Genomic DNA, 13,609 nt, shown 5'->3' with positions numbered 1-13,609 from the left:
ATGTAATTATCCCTCTGAAAATATTATGGTGCCTTTGTTGAGAAACCCTCATAAAGAGGTAAATGCATGTCATTCCTTCCACTACTGTCCAGATACTCCCTTGGGTTAACAGTTTTGCCTGAAGTTTTAACCCATGGTATATTCCATTTCTAAAACCCTCCACATAGACAAAAAAAAAAAAGTTTAATTATGATACTTACATTCCAAATTTAAATTTCATAATTTAGCAACTCTCTGGAAAATATAACTTGAGAATCAAGGAAGGTAAAAACTTCTAGCAGGCAAAATTGTCTCAAGTATTTATTAAGCACAGTCTTGGAAGAAATTCAATTAGTATTTATTCTATTCCACATGAATTTGTGATTACAAATATGAAGCTTTGTAACTTTATAATTTAAATGAATAGTCCACAGAGGAACTGTTCCACAGGAATGGAATATAACTTCAAAGAAAATTCTGTGTCCTACAATATTTTAATAGTTGTTGGTTGTTTTCAGTTCCTAAGTTGTGTCCAACTTTTTTGCAACCCCATGGACTGTACCAACCAAGCTCCTCTGTCCATGGGGTTTCCCAGGCAGGAATACTTAGTGGATTGCCATTTCCTTCTCCAGGGGATCTTCTCAACCCAGAGACTGAACCCATATCATCTGCATTGTCAGGTGGTATCTTTACAATTGAGCCAGCCACCAGGGAAGCCTCACCCATTAGGTACTGTCTGTAACATTAACATATCTATTTTTAAACAGCACTGACTATAGTGCAAAGATCAAACCATAGGAAGCCAGTGAGGGAGAGATGTGAATTAATTGGTTACATTATTAGCATTATTAAATCTTCACAGGATTCTTTGAGAGAATAGTTATTTTCCAAATCGATGGATTAAATAGGCATATGGAATTACCTGAAATAATATTTAGTTTACTTAAAGCCCAACTGATTTAATATATTACTAATATAAGAGCAAATATTTGTCCTTTATTAATTGTAAAGCATTGTTCTGGGTGTTTTACACATAGTCTCATTTAATCTTCAGACCACTTGAATTAGAAAATATTATGCCCATTTTATACACAAGAATTGAGGCTTGGAGGCACAGCAACTTGCTTAAAACCACTACACAGTGATTAAATACAGAAGCCAGAACTTGAAGCCTGATCCAGTCTCTCTATGCCTGTTTTTGCACTTGCATAATGGCAATAATTAATAGTATTTACCCTGTTAATATTGTCTGACAATTAAATGAGTTAATCCACAGTCGGCATGATAAGCTCTCAATTTTAATCCATCACTGTTGTTAGCATCATTATCATAAAAGACCTGTGCTACATGAGCCTTAGACTTGAGAAACAAAGTTGAGCTATTTTTCTCACAAGCTCACCAGTCTGGTTATAACCTAATTATGTACCATCTACTGTTTTTTAGCCATGGGTGGATTAAAATATCCCCCAAGTGCTAATAATTCTCTAAACACCAACCATATAAAATTTTCAAGTAGCAGTTTTCAGCCCTGGCTGCACATTAGAATCACCTGGGAAATTAAAAAATTACTAATCCCAGGGTGCCACAACCAGAACTTCTGCTTCAGTTTTCCTGGGATGGTGCCCTGGTACTAGGGTTTTCAATAGTTAACAAGTAATACTTAAGCCTAGGCACCTCTGAGAACTATTATCTTAGAACCTTGGCAGTCTTTCTACTTCACATTTTTTTAAACACAAACATCTGGAGGAGATCCAGGTTCCACTGAGAGGTTCCTGGCTAGACAGCTAAACAAGTCACTCAGCTCCAAGGAGATGTGCTTGCTCAGAGCAGAATACAAAATGCATAAACCCTTGTGGCCAAACTGGATCCCTTTTGATCCTAAGTCCTGGTCTCTCAAGATGTAGCCTGCCCACTTGCAAATGAACTCTGCCATCTGGTAAAGTTCTGGAAATGCTGATGACTGCGTTTGTCTAAACGAAAATCTCTGAAGCCTTCTAGGCAGTGGTTCAAAAGAAATAATATATTCCTTGGTGTATGTAGTGATACGACTCAGTTACCTTTCCTAGAAAGGCAAGGCACAGTTGAGTATGTATATAAAAGTAAAGCTTTCACATTTTTGTGTTTCAAAATGAAAGTGAGGATTATCCCGGGTAGCTATGTTTCAGTTGAGTGAAGCTTCCATGCTTAAGCAGTCATCTCTTTTGCAAATCACCAAACACAATTAACTCCAGATAATAAATAACTCAGAAATACCCATAGACAAATCTCCTAAATGTGATTGAATAACCATATTTTTCAAAACAAATGGAGAATGAATAAAATCTGTTACTTAATATGTGTATTTTGTGCAATTTATGTGCAACCTTATATTTCATTTACTGTCAACTCACTACTGTTTTTATTAACACTATATTTTTACTATCCTGTATAGAAAAAATATTTTAATGATCTTTATGAAAACATATAATCAAAGAAAAAATCAAGAACTACACTGTCAATTTCATTATTGCCCCTTTAATAAAAGACACTACTAAAATACACACAGAGATAGGCACACACATACAGACACACACACACACACATCCTTTGGGGAATGTCCATAACTGATAAATTGGTTTTTGTTTTTTTTTTATTCTTTAAGCCAATGTTTACCTGGGAATGCTGCTGATGGATATTCAAGGGGATACTCACCTGTTAAATTTGTTCCTGGGTGTGGAGGATTCATTTGCACATCTGTAATTCAACAAAAGGTAAACATATATCTTCTTAAAAATATATATACATATCAGAAAAATGCATAGTTTTTAGATAATTTCATTTACATGTTCTCGTGTTGTACTGAAACGGTGTGGATTCTTCACTTAACAAAAGTGGTGCCTGTTATCAAAGGTAATTTGCAGTAGAATCCTGATTCAAATTCTCTTTGAATAAAATAGGCAGCTAAGTTACTGGTACTGAATTTCTGTGTCTCAAAAAAGTCTGATAAGTGTTCTTTTCCATATTTTGATTTTGTTATGAGGAAAAAATAGATTGTTTTAAAACCACATATAGACTGGAGAAACAGATAAATGAAATTAGTTGGATGTGGGTTTGGTAAGCACAGACATTACTTTGCCAACAAAGGTCCGTCTAGTCAAGGCTGTGGTTTTTCCTGTGGTCATGTATGGATGTGAGAGTTGGACTGTGAAGAAGGCTGAGTGCCGAAGAATTGATGCTTTTGAACTGTGGTGTTGGAGAAGACTCTGGAGAGTCCCTTGGACTGCAAGGAGATCCAACCAGTCCATTCTGAAGGAGATCAGCCCTGGGATTTCTTTGGAAGGAATGATGCTAAAGCTGAAACTCCAGTACCTTGGCCACCTCATGCGAAGAGTTGACTCATTGGAAAAGACTCTGATGCTGGGAGGGATTGGGGGCAGGAGGAGAAGAGGACGACAGAGGATGAGATGGCTGGATGGCATCACTGACTCGATGGACGTGAGTCTCAGTGAACTCCGGGAGTTGGTGTTGGACAGGGAGGCCTGGCGTGCTGTGATTCATGGGGTCGCAAAGAGTCGGACATGACTGAGCGATTGATCTGATCTGATAATTGTTGCTTTAAGAATTGTTTTAAATATTTATATGTACTTCAGTATTTAAATATCCTTTTAATACTTACTCTGGAACTACCCCATTAAGTTTATACCATAGGAAATTCCTAGTATTTGACTGACAAAAATCATAACTGAGTTAATTACAATAAACAAATATATTACATTTTGCTATATGCTAATCAGTGCGCTTTCAATAATCTCAATGTATGTACAAATTTTTCAGTTTCCTATTTCTTCATATCTGCATTTGTCTAGTCATTCCTTTAGCAACCACCTTGGCCAGAAAATAAGTATTTATTAGCATGTCCTGTGTTAGCCCTCAGTTAGGTTCAATGGCTACACTGGCTCTGCCTTTATGGAATTTATGGTCTAGTAGACACTCGGCTAAAGTGTCTGCCTGCAATGTGGGAGACTTGGGTTCAATCCCTGGGTTGGGAAGATCCCCTGGAGAAGGAAATGGCAACCCACTCCAGTATTCTTGCCTGGAGAATCCCATGGACAGAGGAGCCTGGTAGGCTAGTCCACGGGGTTGCAAAGAGTTGGACACGACTGAGCAACTTCACTTTCACTTTCACTTTCAGACACTCTGTTTATGCAATGTTCTCCTTTCTTTCCTATGGCTTATTAACTGTAAATTCAAAATAGTTTGTTTTTGAATAATGGGAACATAGCATGAATGGAGAAGAAAAAGTTGACTAGGCTTTCGATCTGACACATTTCCTGTATATTTCTCTATCATGTGCCTTGAAAGACCACTCAAGTCATATGATTTCACAGGAAGACTGGGTTATGCCCTACTCCTACCCTCTTTTTTTTTTTTTTTTCATTATTGGCTTCATAATAACTTCAGCTGAATGGAGTCCATGGATACTGTGCAAATTCAGGCAACAGAAAATCCTCTACTTGAGTTAGGGCTTTTCCCCATACGGACCACAGCATACCCCAAATTATCACACATCACTGCAATATCACAAGTCATTCTGTCCTAACCATCTCTTCTTTGTTTGTCTTGGCTTCAGGTGAGTGGGCCAGCTCTAGTTCTCTAGCTCCTCAGGCTCTGCCCACAGCCGCCTCACAGAGTAAGACTCAACAGATCTCAAGGAAACACACTACAAGTGTGACTTAGAGACCCATCCTTAAATGGTATGTCACATTTTGGCACTTCTTACCAGGTACCGCTGTTTGAGCAACAGTAAATACACACACAAATCAAGGAGCTGACAGAGTCAAGAAATTAGGAGGCTATGATCTCTGGGGTTTCAGTATCAGAGCAACAATCCCAGTTTCAGGAATTCCAGGGGGGAGTTATACAAAGAAAAACAATAAGTGAATGGGCAAGTGCTCAAGTAGATCAAAGAGCAAATGAATTATGGATGTATTTCCGCATTTGTGCAATGCAACTTAGAATAACTTAAAAAATCATAGGACTTTCATATTGTCAACAAGTTTTTTTATTGTTATTTCTCTATATCAGTGTATATGTATATTTATATATATATATACACACACACACATATACATTCTACTTATGTACACATATACACACAAATTCATACATTTGTATATATGAAGCTGAAGAGTTAAAAGGTAATTATGACCATGACCCAATCAATTATTTAAGTGACTTGAAGCATCTTAAAGCTTACAGCAAAGAAAATAGCTTAATATTATATGAATTTACATTCTGAAAGTTTTTAGTATTGTTAACTAAATTAATATAGCATATATTAAGAAAAATCATGAAACTTTGTGAAAGAAAGTCAAAGTTTCTGGCCCTAAAGAGGATCTGATATATGTAGCAAGGCTGGCATTGTGGTAGAGATAAACATCTCTTTGGTTATCTAAGTAAAGATAGAGAATAAAGATCCTTCCGAAGACAGGATTTTTTTTCCCATTTGATTTTTTTTCTCTTCAGAAACTTAGATTTTTTAAAAGACAAAGTCTTTTATTACATGTTTGGCCAATACTCATCTTAGAATTTTCTTGAGGAAAAAAAAAAGCCAGGAAATAAAGACATAGTTATTTAAACCTATTCAAATGTGTATTTTATGAGATATATATTGGGGATGTAACTGAGCATTTTATTACAATGCCCTGGCATATTAAGTCCATTGTTTATTAAATAATATGACTTGAATAGTCTTTTATATATATATATAAAATGTACAAAGAAAAGGGAAACCTGATTCAGATGAAGTATAATATTAAATTATATATTTTCCAGTAAGCCTAAGATTCCATTTTTTTTAAGCCTAAAATTTCATAGGTTTATCTAAGGCTTTTTTATTTTTAAAGGGAAAGTTAGTGGTAGTGGATATTTGTGTACATCTTCTCTATAGTCAAAACACTGCCCCAGACTGAGGGTTCTGGAACATAAACAACACAAATCAAATTCTATTCTTTCAGAAACTGAATAAAACATTTTGACAAATAATACATTAACAAGAGATTTAATATTATAGGAGGAAAATAAACAGATTACTTACTTTGTTTGTCCATGATTTAAACAGTTCTGAAAAAGAAGACCTGATATAAATACATAGGTCAAATATGTAAAAGGATACCCGGAAACTATATTCACACAAGATACTCCTCTATTCATCGAACCATTGAGAATCTGGTCATTTGAACCCTTCGGTCTTGACTCTGTTTCCCACTGCTGTGTTTCTGAGTAGGATTTTAGAAATTGTGGGTCAGTCCAGGATGGTGAACGATTTCTAAATATCTTGGGAGGAAAGGGTCCAAAGAGGAAGGAAGACAGAAAAGAAACACTGTGAGCCCAAGGCCCTCCAGTTAAAAACTTGAGCCTTCCAATCTACACAACCTACAGGGAGCATGTAATCCAGGACCGAGCCACAGTGCTGGGCTCCAGCTGTGGTCCACCATAAAAGGGAGAAAGTTTAGCTATCAGGTCACACTATCGCAGATATCTCTGGAAATCCCAGGCCCTGAGGATATTTTCTGCCCGGCTTGAATAGCAAATTTGAGAAGGCCTGGCTCCCCGTTTGTATATCAATTAATGATTTTTAGCCTAAAAACGTACACCCAGAGGTTGTAGAAGCTGTTTTTGTCTTCTAGTGACTTGATCCCATCCGAGTCTTTCCCACTATTACCTAGTCACTACTTTTTCCACCTCTCCACCTTAAATCCCGGTATGCATGTTAATTATAATTAACACCTTAGGCAAAAACTTGCTACTTGACTGTTTTATCTGGGACCTGCACACTAACATGAATCAGCTCAACCCTTTCCAGGCCCTCTCCAGTCTTTGCTGCCCCTTTAATAACTCCAACTACTGTGTTACCCTAAATGATAAGTAAAAGCCAACTGATCCTTCCATATCCATAACTAAAATCTGGTGTTCCCGAGAAGAAACCGCATCCTTCCTCTCTTCCAAATTATTGATTTGTCATTGCCTGTCATAAGCATAAATTTTAATAATACAGCAAAGCTCTTAAATATATTCCAATTATAGTCACCTCTTAATTATATATACTCAAGAAGTTCAGTAATGGGTTTTCTTAGCCTTGGAAAATTTTAAAAAAATATGTTTCTTGTTGCAGTGTTGACTTTTTGGATTTTTTTAGAACAATAATAACCCCTGTTAGCATTAACTGGTCAGAAACTAAGTGCTATGGACCTCCTCAGGCCAAAAGGACAAAAAAATAACATTGATGCTTTTCTGCAGTTATTCTAGAACAGTGAACAATAAACTAAAAAACACAAGTAATAAACGTATGCCAAAAATTTTCAAAGGCCATATTAGTGTTTTATGTTCTATCACATGAGCTAAAAAAGACTAAATTCTTATATACAATAAGCCATGATTACTTTTGTCAACACTCATTTCTGTGATCAAAGGTGTATATTGAAATTCATACTCATTATCTTCAAATGTACTAAGAGTTCCTTAACATATACAAAAATTTAAAACCTAATACATTCTGGAGTAGAAATGGGTAGTATCCTTTAATTAACACACTAGTCTAAACAGCTCAAGTTTTTACTTTACCACTGTTTCTCTTAGGATCACTTTATAAGTATGATTAGTTTTTAAAAAATGTTATATGGCTCTTTAATCAACTAAGTAATTTTAAGGAAGTACTGTTTCAGTCATTCTTCCCTTTCCTAAAGGGCCAGAAGGAAACTCAGTTCAAGGAAAAATCTCAAATAATACCTGGAGATATTATTTTTAGAATTAAGTAATTTATTTTTATGAGAAGATCACTAAATTAGTAAAAAAAAAAAAATTCATTGTTTCTGGAGGGCAAGTCTATCCATTTGAAATGGAAAACATTGTTTTAATTTACAGTGTATTTCTTATCATTTTGTTGTTTGATCCTGGGAAATCCAGTGTCGTCAGAAATAAAGAATGTGCTAAAAAGAGAGGAAATTTATACACGAATGCTGTGCATCACATTAGGAATAGGTGGAGGCTCTTAAATAACAGAGAAATAAGTTCCCAAATCCTTGCCAAATGAGTACTAACTGTGAATATACGGGTGTTTACCTTTCATGAAGCCAGAGATAATTCCCTCCTTACACAGAAATCTAAGGAAGGGAAACTAAATAGACTCAGAGCTAATTGGCTCATATTTACATTTTCCCTTCCTACCAGGTCACATTTGGGCTTCCCTGGTGGCTCTGACGGTAAAGCGTCTGTCTGCAATGCAGGAGACCCGGGTTCAGTCCCTGAGTTGGGAAGATCCCCTGGAGAAGGAAATGGCAGCCCACTCCAGCATTCTTGCCTGGAAAATCCCATGGACAGCGGAGCCTGGTAGGCTACCGTCCATGGGGTCGTAAAGAGTCGGACACGACTGAGCGACTTTACTTTCACTTTCACCAGGTCACATTACTTTGAGTCTTAACCTATAGCTTTGTGAGGATGAGTATCTGTTGGTAAAACGACGGAACAAAATCTGGGTCCTCAATTTTCTGTAGGTTTTAGAATTTTCACAATTTCATAATATCTCAAGCAGGAAAAATGGTATATCATAAGCTCTGGTATAAAATGTGAAGTTAACAGTGGAACCTGTACATGTGCCAGGTAGAACAACGTATTTGTGGACTAAAGACATCCCCCATGTTCATCCCTGTCTGGTCTCCTTGGCTGTTTTAAGGTAAAACGACAGACTTAATGGGTCTATTACAAGATATAAATAACATCACTCAGTTTTGGAAATGACTGGGCTGTGTCCTGGAATAATTAAGTAGTCACTTAATTCAATATAACTTTTAAATCATGTCTTCCACTGCTCCTAGTAAGAAACAAATCACAGAAAGACTTCCAAGAAAATCATATTTATCTTGTAGTAGTAGAAAAAGATCTCTAATGAAATCATATTATATACTGTACCACTGGAATCATAACTGCTTCAGGACAAATACAGAACTTCAAATTATAATTGGATTACTACACACTCCTAACCTGTTAAATGAGAGCATCTGAGAAAATTAAAGCATCATACACTATACACATATAAGCATATCTCTGTCAGATTTATGCTCTGACATAAATCTGGGGTATTAATCATAAACCTCTCCTACCAGGGAGAAGGAGAAATAGTGCAGGTCATATACAGTTATGTTCCCACAATTCATATTCCAGGAAACCCTTTGACCCATCTCTTGGGGTTCTGAAGTTTCATTCTTATTGTGTCAAGAAATATTAAAGTATAACCTGCAATTCAAAGGGTAAATATCCCTAATTTTTGAAAGATTCTGAAACTACTATGCCTATAAACTAGGTATTAACTAGATTTGGATTATTTATCCAAATCCACTTCTTAATTGCCTAAAACCAAGCCAGTTGACATTTTTCTCCAAGTCCCAGGATGGGAATATGTGTTATTATTTTAGGAAAACATTACTGTCCTAAGCACAATCCCAGAATTCTATATCCTTAACTTCCTATGAATAAGTGAAAATGAGGTACTAGACTAAGGGAGAGGCAAGGAATTACACAGAGGTAGTGGAGAACTCAGTACTTGCTGAGGTAAGTCACAAATCAAGCAATTTCCATATTGCTCAGCTATGTTTGCAGGTAAAATTTACACATTTAAAAGGTTAACATCTAAAGGGAAAGCATTTCATTTGTTGAACTGTAGTTTTAGTAAAGGGCAAATGGAGCAAACACAGATGGGTTGGTTCACACAAATAGGTAGCCAAGACGTTGGTGTGGATTTGAGTACATCAGAACATGCACATCCAAGATGGCACAGAGTGGGATGGCTGAGGCTATTATCAGTGCAAGGGACCTGATGAGAAGGAGTCTATCTATAAAATGTGTTTTGTTTTTTAATCACTAAGTCATGTCCGATTCCTTTGCAGCCCCAAGGACTGCAGCCTGCTGGGCTCCTCTGTCCATGGGATTTCCAGGCAAGAATCCTGGAGTGGGTTGCCATTTCCTTCTTCAGGGGATCTTCCCAACTCAGGGATCAAATCTGCATCTCCTGCATTTAGCTGGCAGATTCTTTACCACTGAGCCACCAGGGAAGAACCCTATCTATAAAATACCACTGTGGTATTTTACATTCAAGAAATGAAAACAAATATACTTAGAACCACATTGGAATAGCATTTAACAGTAAACCTTGAAGAAAATCATAGGCATTACATCAATTGGTGCCATCTGACAGGTGGGCAAGTGTCCTACAAAACAACTAAACCAAAGAGACCAAAGACACATAAACTAATCTTTATGTTAGTTATCCTAGTTTGGTTGCTTTATTACTCCTGAAAAACCTTTCCCTGGCAACTTATAGCTCCCTCACAAATTTGTTTTGTTTCCTTTCCTCCTTATAAATGAGGAAACAAAGTCCGGAAAGATTATAAATGAGGAAACTAAGCCCAGATATGCCGGAAGCCACCACGGGAGATCCCACCCATGACAAAGGTCATGCGGAGAGAATCTGACAGGCAAAGGCGGATCAGGCCTCAAGGGACCCCCTGAATCTGCTAGAGCATCTACCCCAAAACCAGAATCTGTCTGTCTTACTATTTTGTGCCTTTCACCAATTCTTCTGTCATTAACAGGGGGCTATCCCCGACCACCTTTCTCTGGAAAAAGTCAACTTAGGGCTTTAATTAATAATTCTCCTGGGCATGAAAGGAATATTTCTATTTTAACCCTTCTGTTGGCATTCTAGCTGCCTGACAGGTTTATCCATACTCTTGCAATTAACACACATGATTGTTCACAACTCCCCAACCTTGAAAGGCACGGGAAGCCAAAACATTCTAAAAGTCCTAATGAGCATAGAGTCCTTTAAGGGATGAAAAATTGTTAGAATAGATAGTACTGGTAAAGGGCTTCATTATTGGGCCAAAGCTTGCTGCCAAGTGCCCATACCTGGGAGTGTGTACCTGGGAGTGCATTAGTTAACATAGTTGGAATGTAAGAAAAACAAGTAGCAGCCTTGGAATTAACCACATCAGACCTTTGAGCTAATTGGTTTTTTCATTGTTGTGACCCACTGCACCTTTGCTCAGTGAGAATGTAACTCTGTTTAGTACTTTCTGAGGCTGGAGAAATAAAGAAGAAACACTTTAAGGGAAAACAAGTTTTCTGGCTGATCAGCCTTTATCAAAAAAGGGTCATAAAATGTCCACAGGCCTCCAAGGCCAGAAGATATTATACACAACATTGTTTGTGGGAAAGGTATGCAGAAAAAATCCTGGTTTTGATAGAGACAAAACAGATGTAATGTTTGGGCTGACTCTGTATGACTTTGCATCTTTCATTTCCCTCTATGTACAAGTCAAGATATGAAAGTTCCTTTTGAAAATAAAGTTATGGGCCTCGCTCACCGAAGCTTGGTCTCCCCGTGTCATTCTTTTTTCCTTTTCTCTCCTTTTCTCTTTCTGTTCTTCTTTCAGGATGACTCCTTGGAACACAGGAGCTTTATTGGCTTTCTATGTAAACCAAGGAAGATCAAGCCTCTCTCTCTCTTTTTACTTTCCTTATTGCCTATACCATCATCCTGAGGATACCCCTGGATTCTGCTGGGGCTGGACCCCTGCACAGATAGTTACTTAATGTTATATACCTCACTATCTAGCTGGTGGCTTAGATGGTAAAGCATCTGTCTGCAATGCAGGAGACCTGGGTTCGATCCCTGGGTTGGGAAGATCCTCTGGAGAAGGAAATGGCAGCCCACTCCAGTATTCTTGCCTGGAAAATCCCATGGACGGCAGAGCCTGGTAGGCTACTGTCCATGGGGTCACAAAGAGTCGGACACGACTGAGCGACTTCACTCACTCACTCATCTAGCTCATTTAAATGATTCATGATTCATTTCCTTTGCCATTATGTCCTTGACTTACTGAGGAAAAAAAAAAGGACATTCTCCCAAATTGCCAAGTTCCAGTGAAATTTGTTAAAAGACTTTCTTTATGGTATCTTTCTTATGTAAGGTGGATAGCATGCAAGAGTTTTTCTGTAAACACTTATTTTCAAAATTTGAAAAATATAAACATAGTAGTTAGCACTGTTTAACTACAATGCTTTGGTTTTTAAAGTTAGCACTATGAAAGAAAATGCAAGAGCATACACACACATGCACACATAAATAAATCCACACACACACACACATATATATGTATATATATGTCTGTAAATATTCACTCAGTATAAAGTTTGTGCCTGTTTTCCAGGAATATTGCTTGAAGGCACAGAGCATGGAAGGCACTATAACAATCATTAGGACAAAATGATGGACAATTAACATATTATTACAAATAATAGTGTTATGAATAAAAATAATGGCTCTATAAAAAGTGTTATGGGGGCACTAATTTAGATGGTGGTGGTGGGTTGTCAAAAAGTGAGATCTGAGTGCCAAAGGCAGTTTAAAATCAACCAGGTTAGGGAGGTGTGTGTGTGTGTGTGTGTTGTGTGTGTGTGTTGGGGGGGCGAGGCATTGAGGCAGGGAGGCAGGGGGAACTGTATGGGTAGAAGTCCTGTGGCTGGAGTGAGAGAGCTTGGCTCATTCAAGGTTATGAAGATCTGTGGGTGGCAGAGCAAAGAAAGAGATCATTAGACAAGAAAATGGAGAGGTGGACAGGGAGCAGTTCTTACAGGTTTTCTGTCTCTCTAAACTCTCAAAAGCCAGCACATGGACTGTCAGGACAGGACACTTAATTGGTGCTTGATGATTGATTCAACAGTGTGTTCAGTATTATTTCACTCCCTTTGGTCAGAAAGAACAGTTACCAATCAGATGTGAAGTTTGGCTAACCTGTGACTCGGCCATCTTATCTGATACTTCTATCCAAATGCAGAAACCTACTCATTTCCCTTTCCATTTCTTTGTGCTTGTTCAGCGTTCAAAGCCCTACAATCCTAATACTTGCCAGGGCGCTATTAAGAGAAAGTTCTATTGTCGAGAAAGTCCCAGGAAGAAGAAGGGTATCCTGAATCGCCTGATACTTCTCACTAAGCAAGTGGCACATACATTAACCATGTATCTCAGATTGCTAAACTAAGAGAAATATTGCCTGCCTGTTCCTGGAACTGGAAAGTGGCTGTGCCAGGACTTGCTGGAAGAGCTGTCTGAATAAATCACATGGGAACCAGACAGTGAGCCTGGAGAAGCAGGGGCTTGGTCAGATATTAAAAGTAATAAATCTAACGTTACTGAGCATATTCTGCAGTGCCAAAGTTATACATCATACTCTAACTCTTGTAACTTTTGATCGTTACCCAATTTCAGATATGAGCCAAGAAAGGAATGTATAGGAGGAAAGTGCCCAGGAGTCCACAGATATCAAGTAGTAGAGACACGTTCAAGTCAGGCAGGTGGATTCCTACTTTACCTTCTACGTGATAAACCACCTGTCTTGGCAATTCTTCCTGTGTTTCCGGGTGCCTAGCATAGTTTTGCCTCCATCCACAATCCTAATTAATACTTCCTGTTCAAAGACAGCTAGCAGGCTCTATTAATCGTCCCTTTGATTTCCCTCAAATGCGAGGAGATACGCTGCTCCGCTCGTTAAGAGATCAGTTCAGTCGCTCAGTCGCTCAGTCGTGTCCTACTCTT

At 37.9% G+C, this 13,609-nt stretch overlaps 1 protein-coding gene across 5 annotated transcripts in view; it reads right to left on the bottom strand.

The window, feature by feature from the left end:
- LOC105001759 (phospholipid scramblase 2) overlaps nucleotides 1–13,609 on the bottom strand; it is a 29,212-nt gene that overhangs the window by 13,728 nt on the left and 1,875 nt on the right. For 2 of the 5 annotated variants that reach the window (XM_010858131.1, XM_010858129.1), the window contains exons 2-3: nucleotides 6,056–6,081; nucleotides 2,671–2,712 (exon numbers count right to left, since the gene is read on the bottom strand). In XM_010858131.1, the coding sequence (XP_010856433.1) occupies nucleotides 2,671–2,712; nucleotides 6,056–6,068 (55 nt within the window). In that variant the 5' untranslated portion in view covers nucleotides 6,069–6,081. Of the gene's footprint in view, nucleotides 1–2,670; nucleotides 2,713–6,055; nucleotides 6,096–13,609 lie in introns of all 5 variants that reach the window. The other 3 variants (XM_010858132.1, XM_010858133.1, XM_010858130.1) reach the window with 2 other exon arrangements.

The sequence above is a fragment of the Bison bison genome, unplaced genomic scaffold (assembly GCF_000754665.1).
Source record: "Bison bison bison isolate TAMUID 2011002044 unplaced genomic scaffold, Bison_UMD1.0 scf7180017864384, whole genome shotgun sequence".
Taxonomy (NCBI): domain Eukaryota; kingdom Metazoa; phylum Chordata; class Mammalia; order Artiodactyla; family Bovidae; genus Bison; species Bison bison.
The sequence above is the reverse complement of the archived record's forward strand: the minus strand, read 5'-3'. Positions and strand labels throughout refer to the sequence as shown.